At 34.2% G+C, this 7,219-nt stretch overlaps 1 protein-coding gene across 1 annotated transcript; it reads right to left on the bottom strand.

Moving 5' to 3' along the window:
* Window positions 1–1,302: 1,302 nt before the first annotated feature.
* Window positions 1,303–6,923, bottom strand: LOC136205469 (inactive TPR repeat-containing thioredoxin TTL3-like). Its single transcript, XM_065996076.1, has 7 exons — window positions 5,821–6,923; window positions 3,983–4,175; window positions 3,713–3,888; window positions 3,304–3,637; window positions 2,930–3,128; window positions 1,660–1,766; window positions 1,303–1,584 (listed from the first exon to the last, which is right to left on the bottom strand). The coding sequence occupies exons 1-7, from the start codon at window positions 6,684–6,686 to the stop codon at window positions 1,432–1,434; spliced, it is 2,028 nt and encodes a 675-aa protein (XP_065852148.1). The 5' UTR covers window positions 6,687–6,923; the 3' UTR covers window positions 1,303–1,431.
* Window positions 6,924–7,219: the final 296 nt, after the last annotated feature.

The raw sequence follows: 7,219 nt of genomic DNA, 5'->3' as shown, positions 1-7,219 counted from the left end.
AAAAATACAAAAATATGAAACACGAAAAAACATGAATAACGTGAAAACGTTACAAAACACGAGAATATAAAAAAACCGCAAAAAACATGAAAATGTGATCAAACATGAAAAACACAAAAACGCAAAAAAAAAAAAAAAAAACTTGAAAAAACACAAAACATGAACAACACGAAAAAGTGAGAAAACGTGAATTATACAAAAACGTGAAAAATAAAAAAAAACACGAAAACGTGAAAAAATACGAAAAACACAAAAACGCGAAAAAATGCTACAAAAACATGACAATAAGTGAAAAATGCGATAAACATGAAAAGACAAAAAATGCAAACAAAACACAAAAACGTAAAAGATACAAAAACGTGAAAAATACAGAAAACATGAAAACGTGAATAACACGAAAAAGTAACAAAATGCGAAAAATAAAAAACGTCAAAAAAAGAAAAAGGGAAAAAACCGAAAAACTAATCGTGAAAACACGAAAAAACAAAAAAAAACAAAAAAAAAACACAATAACGTTAGTAACACGAGAAAACGTACAAAAAATACCAAAAATGTGAAAAAACGTTTTTCGTGTTTTTAATATTATTTTTTTTCACATTTTCATGTTTTTCCACTTTTTTCCATGTTTTTAATATTTTTTTTTATTTTTCGTGATTTCGCATTTTTCCACTTTTTGTGTTTTTAACAAACTTTCACGTTTTTTTTTTGTGTTTTCACGTTTTTAGTGGTTGGAAAATATTTTCCAGTGTTGTAGCCAAACACCGAAGAATATTTTCCAGTATTGTTGCCAAACACAGAAAAATATTTTATTTTCCTGCACAATATTTTCCCTGCATAAAATTTTCCAGAACACAATATTTCCCCCCAAACAAACGGGGCCTAAGTTTAGATATTTGTGAACTAACACAAAACTATATAGTTTTCTACAAAACTAAAATTTGTTCATAAATGTTCTAATCAAGCTTGCTCGCGAGCATTGGCTTGCTCAAGCTCGGGCCGAACCAGTAAATCGTGCTCACGAGCGGCTCGTTTACAAATCGAACCGAGCTTTTATCGAACCGACCACCGAACTGCTCATGAGCGGCTCGGCTCATTTACAGCCCTATTTGGAGGTTAACTAAATAACCTCCCCTCCTTTTAACCTTGTAACTTTCATCCAAACAGACCCCTACGGACCCTACACCTATTGTATTTATAAAAATAAAAAAACTAACTAATTTAATATGCATAAACTTAAAAACTAATAAATTATTTACCCAATATATACTTTTGTAAAAAAAAAAAAATTCTTTGCCTTGAGCATTATATAAATATTTTTAAATATTCATAATTCCTTTATATGAATCATAATTGAAAGAGAAAACATGGGTTGAGTTTCTCTCCAATGTACTGCTATATTATATATCACAGAAAGCAAAAACAGGAACAAGTCTAGAGACAGTAACTCCTTACTGAATCTTCTAAGAAATGATGGGTCGGGCAGATTATCTCCTTCACTCTTTCTCCATTTTTATATATCTTAAATGTTGGAACTTTTTTTATGCACTCTGCTTTTGCTACTGCTAAACTCTCTTCCACATCCACCTTCATTTTCATTAACATGTATGTTAGTTTCATGACCTCCTCAATCATGAAAAAACATATATCATAAATACTTGCCTTAAGAAATCGAATAGATGGATATCGAATGCAAAGCATGTTTACGAATCCAGATATATCTTCACATTGTTCATCAGATGCTGCTTTAAAATGAACTACAAAAATACCTGCAAGTTTCCAAGTCTAAGTGGTGTTTGATAAACCGAAAATTAAGTGCTGAAAGTATTAAATGATGTAAGTTTTATAAAAATGTTAGTTCATAATGTTTAACTTAAAATGTTAATCATCAAAATAAGTAATTTTTAACTTAATTAACTAATTTAAGTGGTCTTCATAAAAAAAACTAATTTAAGTGGTGGAGAAACAACCGTTAGGGGTGTTCAATGGTCGGTTCGGTTTAAAAACCGAACCGAACCGAAATAACCGAATACCGAATAACACCTAAAATAAAAACCGAACCTAACCGAATAATATTAACAAACCGAACCGAACCGACCGAGTATTTCGGTTCGGTTCGGTACTCGGTTTCATCATTTATTACTTATTTATTAATATATATTGTACTATTAAAATATGTTCTGGAAAATTCACGGTGCTAAATTTAAATATTATTTATAATAAACTAATTTATTAACATTCAGTACATTTTTTTCTCAAAAAAAACATCCATTACATTTCTTCCAGAAAACATTCAGTACATTAATTTTGTAATATAAATTGTACAGTATAATAATGTTTTATTTTCTTATTTTTCAAAATTCAAATGACCTCTCAATTCTTAAAATATGTTTGAAAATCAAATAAAAAAAAATGTCCTAGCTAGTTTCCATTAATATCTTTTGTTTCAAGAGTTAAAAGATAACTAAAAGATAATTATTATTGTAGCAGTAATTTAGGATATATATAAGCATTGTGATAATAGACATATTATCATAAAAATATATATTGTTTGTGTTAGGAATCCTAATCAGATAATTAATAATAGATAACTAATAATTAATAAATATAATTAATTATAATTTCGGTCGGTTTGGTTAATTCGGTTATTTTATCGTAAAAACCGAACCAACCGATATTACCAATATAATCTAATATTTAGAACCGAAACCGAACCTAATAGACCGAAAACCGAACCGAAAAACCGAAATTCATCGGTTCGGTCGGTTATTTCGGTCCGGTTCGGTTTTTGAACACCCCTAACAACCGTTATCAAACGAACTTAGTTTAAATAAGTGTTTAACATTTTAATTTAAGTGATTAAATGGATTATAAAACAAGTATAGAGCAAAATTTTGATCATTACGAAGGAATCAAGTCACCAAGAGCTCACCAGGTGATGAAATCGCAGTTTGAAACTTATTCAGATTGGAGACATCTTCTACTTCACCGCTAAATTGTGCATCATAAACTACATGAGATTTTTTCAATGCTATTTGTGCTCGGTTTAAAGATTCCAGAACCTCATTATCCTCGGGCAGTTCCTTTCTCAATATCTCATAATCTTTTACAGCTTCTGTCCATCGTCCAATCTGAATCGGAAAAGGAAAAGTAACTGATAAATAATCATCAGAAGAACCAAAAGAAATTATTGCATTGCAGAATCTCAACAGCATTTCCATGTATAAGAATTGACAAAGGAACTTTCAAGAAAATAGGATGTCATATTGAGCTCCAAATATACGCTATTGGGATAGGATAGCTCACCTTTCCATTTGAGGCAGCCCTTCTAAATAAGGCTTTTGTGTAGTTTGGTTGGATTCTAAGAGCTTGATTGCAGTCCTCTATTGATTTTTCCCATAGTCCAATCTTAGACCAACAAACGGCTCGATTGCAATACAGAACCGGGTTGGCAGGATCATATTTGAGGCCTTCACCATAAGCTGAGCTGGCTTCTTCATATTTTCCGAATCTGAAAAGATCATTACCACGACTACGAGCTCTAGCCACCATTTTCACATTCTTTAGTGCCATACAAATATCTACATTACTACAATCGATCAACCCAGCCTTCTCAGCAACTAAAACTGCATTCTCAAATCTGCAATAAATCTATATTATCTGCTGTCATGTATGCCATAAAAACTATTTTATACAGAATGTTCATTAAACTCACCTTCCTAGTGCCATCTCAATTTGGGCTTGGACATAAAGCACATAGGCTTCAGCAACCATACCAAAGAACTTTGTTTGTGGGGGAAAATATTCAAGCTTTGGAATATTTGATATGGTTGAATCTGCATCTTCAAGTTTGTAGAGTTTAAAAAAGGCTTCAGCTTTACATGCAACAAGCTGTAGATTAAATCCTAACGAGTTTAGGAATCCAAAAGTCTCCCTTTCCATAATGATTTAGCAATAATAATAATATTAAAGCCATGGATCGTACCTGAGGAGAATAGTCAGCAATTGTTATTGCTGCATCAGCTTCTCTAAGTACAACCTTCCAATCACTGATCTTGCGAGCATCTGCACATCTATTTATATGCTTCTCCAATGACTGCAACTTCTCCAAGTCGGCTGGAGCTGGCTGTTGCCTATTAAAAGAGAAACTGTGCTTCGCAATTTCGACTAGCCCTAACCTGACAAGATACCCATAGTTAAGCTTTGTCAAACGTGTATGATTAGGCATGATCAATGAAATATGAACTGAGAAAAGAAAATATAGTAAGTCTAACAAGAGATACAATGGTTATTCGAGCTTGAATTCAAAAGGAAAGTTTTCTTCTAAGTATTTTACCATCCAATTTCCAAATTCGAGCTGACAATGATCCTCAAAAGAGCAAAGCTCTCCCAACAACTGTTTTTGCACCATACACAAGACTCGAACCTACAACTTTACCTAAAGGGAATAAGATCCTAGCAACTCCAACCCACAGCTACTAGGTAATTCGAAAGGGAAGTTATAAGACAAGAAAGTGATGGTCACCAATCTAATTATCTTATGCTGGATAAGAAACAATAAGAAAAGATTAAGTTTGGCTCTTTGTGGGAAATTGCGGGCGTGCCAGAGAATTATAGTACTATCGAACTATGGAATGAAATTGAGTGCGCTTTCTAACTTCTACGTAACAAACGATTGTAAGAATTAAAGAGACCGAAAATTCCTAAAGGATTCAATAATCAAAACGATACCGACCTTATAGAAAATGATTGAAAAAACAAATAAAATAAAATGTACTGTATAAGATGAATGAACTTTGGATCTGAAAATTGGAACTCAGGGAATAACTGAGAAATCTAAAAATGCTGAAGTCTAGAGGTAATTTGGGTTTGTTGAGTTGTTGAGTTGGGCTGTTGTCATCGTGATTCCTTGCTTTTATAGACGTTGGGATAACTTCCGGCTTCATTCCACAAGTCACGTTCTCCACCATATTGAGCAACTACTCCACTTTGAGTTCCACGATGAAATTGATTATAATGTTTTCTAACTTTCCTGATTTTAACTGGCTCACAAAATACCCGTTAGAAATATTAAATGGCCCCATGATCCCCTAGTTTACCTCAAGTATCCCATGATGTTCACTCTAGAAAGTTGGTTTCCCACGAGGTACACTATATAGGAAGTTGGTTTCTCCTGAGATACACTATTTTAGATGTTTCCACTGAGGGAAACTGAGGTTCACTCTAGGAAATTCTAAGTGAAGGATGTACTGGGAAAACATGAAAAGTTTCCTAAACAGGCGAAAAAGTTTCCTAAAATGTTCTTTTAGAAAAAAGTTTCCTAAAAAGAAAAGTTTATCCCATGAAAAGTGTAAACCATGCAACAAGTTTATCCCATGAGATGTGTAGACCAGTGTATGCAACAAGAAAACTTTATTTTTGGTGCAAACAGATTCTAAGATCCCAAGTCTCATAACTAAGCAAATGGTTCTCCCACAATATAGTTCCTTCCTCAAATACAAACAGATCCAGTTATCTTCACCCCTATGATGAATTTGATGAACAATTGAATGAACGAAGAAAATTTCAACCCAAAACAAAGAAAACCAGATCAGTTTCTCTAATCACCAATCCGAAGGAACAGAGAACTTCAACTAGCATAGAGAGCAACCAACACAAAATCAGAAAGATAAAATCCCACATAAGAAGATCCATTGTTCTTCAACAAAACAAGCAAACATAACCAATGCCAATCATCTAACAGAAAAGAAAAAAACATGAAATGAACACTAGTCAAACAATCCAAACAATAATATCTGTGAAGCACAAATTAAAACGACTTACCTAAGATAAAGAGAAGCCAATCTTTGATGAGCCCTGGCATAAGCAGGGTCAAGTCTAACAGCCTCCTCACATTCTCTCACAGCCTCCCCCAATCTCCCAATTGCCGTGAGAGCAGCCGCCCTATTACTCCGGTACGCCGCATTCTCAGGCGCCAACAATATAGCCTTATCATATAAAGCCAGAGCTTCTACAAAACTCCCTTTGGTATACATCTCGTTACCTGCTTTCTTCAACTCCTCCGGATCATTATTAGTACTTCCACCATTACGTCCTCCGCTTCCCAATTTAGCACAACCTCCGCTGCGCATAATGTTCCCGTGCCCGTAGTTTCCGGTTCCTGTCCCCAAAATGTCCGTCTTATCTGCAACCCGAGATGTCAATCCATTTCTCAAGATTTTCCTCGACGGGCAAATGTTGCCAGTGGGCAGAAAACTCGAGCCAGAGCTTGTTGAAACAGAAGTCGGTACATTGGTGCCGTTGTTAGCAGAAGCAAAACTTGAACCAGAGTAGATCAAAGGAGCTCCAGCCGACACAGATCTTCGATGAACCGGGCGAGAATAACGAAGGCTGGAGGTGGAGTCAGAAGTATCATGGCGGGCAGGGCTAGTTTCGGACAAGCTGGAAAGATCACCGGAGGAATTGTTAGCGGCGTTTTCAGGTCTCCTGGGCAATTGATTACTTTTAGTACTGGAAACAGAACCGGAGGAGAGAGAAGTGCTGGATGAAGTGGTTTCTGTGACAGAAGTGCGAATCGCTAACGGTGAAACGGGTGAAGCAGCCAGATCGAGTTGTTTGAAATCTAACTTGTTGGTAGTTGAAGAATCATCAATGGCTTGTTGAGGGGATATTTTAGAGTAAAGTGACATTTTGAATCCTTGGTAACAGAGAGAAATTAAGAATTGTAAGCTCTATATTCTTCTACACTAGAATACAACAAAATTGAAGAATGACAGGCATATACAGAGCGAAGAATCAAAGATATCGAGAGTTCTGAGTCTCAGAGGGCTGAGGAGGGAGAGGGAGAGGGAGATCTTGTGATATAAAGGAGGAAGCAGAGAGACATAGTGAGAGATGTTTTTATCTAATTTTGCAATTTGTAAGTAATATTTTTCCTTGCTCTATTTCTTTACTTTCTCAATTTAGAGAAAATTGTATAATTCTCACACCAATTATTTTCAAAGATATTCAAAATAATTGATGTTTATATGAAATAAATATCTAATTTATATTACTCTAATATAGTATAATTTCTCTATTCTTATTAACCAACTCAACAATTGTCGTTTATTGATTTTAAGATTTAAGCCGAAACAAGTTGACTTAAATGGATTTTTTTGAGACTAACAATAATTTTAATTAAATTCTTTTAAAACAAATAATTTTAATTTTTTTTTATAGA

The sequence above is a fragment of the Euphorbia lathyris genome, chromosome 1, assembly GCF_963576675.1.
Source record: "Euphorbia lathyris chromosome 1, ddEupLath1.1, whole genome shotgun sequence".
Lineage (NCBI taxonomy): Eukaryota > Viridiplantae > Streptophyta > Magnoliopsida > Malpighiales > Euphorbiaceae > Euphorbia > Euphorbia lathyris.
The sequence above is the reverse complement of the archived record's forward strand: the minus strand, read 5'-3'. Positions and strand labels throughout refer to the sequence as shown.

What these genes read in the sequence shown, in the direction of transcription:
- LOC136205469 (XM_065996076.1), bottom strand. Translation starts at nt 6,686, where the DNA reads ATGTCACTTTACTCTAAAATATCCCCTCAACAAGCCATTGATGATTCT. An exon ending in ATTGAGATGGCACTAGGAAG is followed by an intron (nt 3,638 to 3,712) that starts GTGAGTTTAATG and finishes GATTTATTGCAG; the next exon opens with ATTTGAGAATGCAGTTTTAG. An exon ending in AACTGCGATTTCATCACCTG is followed by an intron (nt 1,767 to 2,929) that starts GTGAGCTCTTGG and finishes GGAAACTTGCAG; the next exon opens with GTATTTTTGTAGTTCATTTT.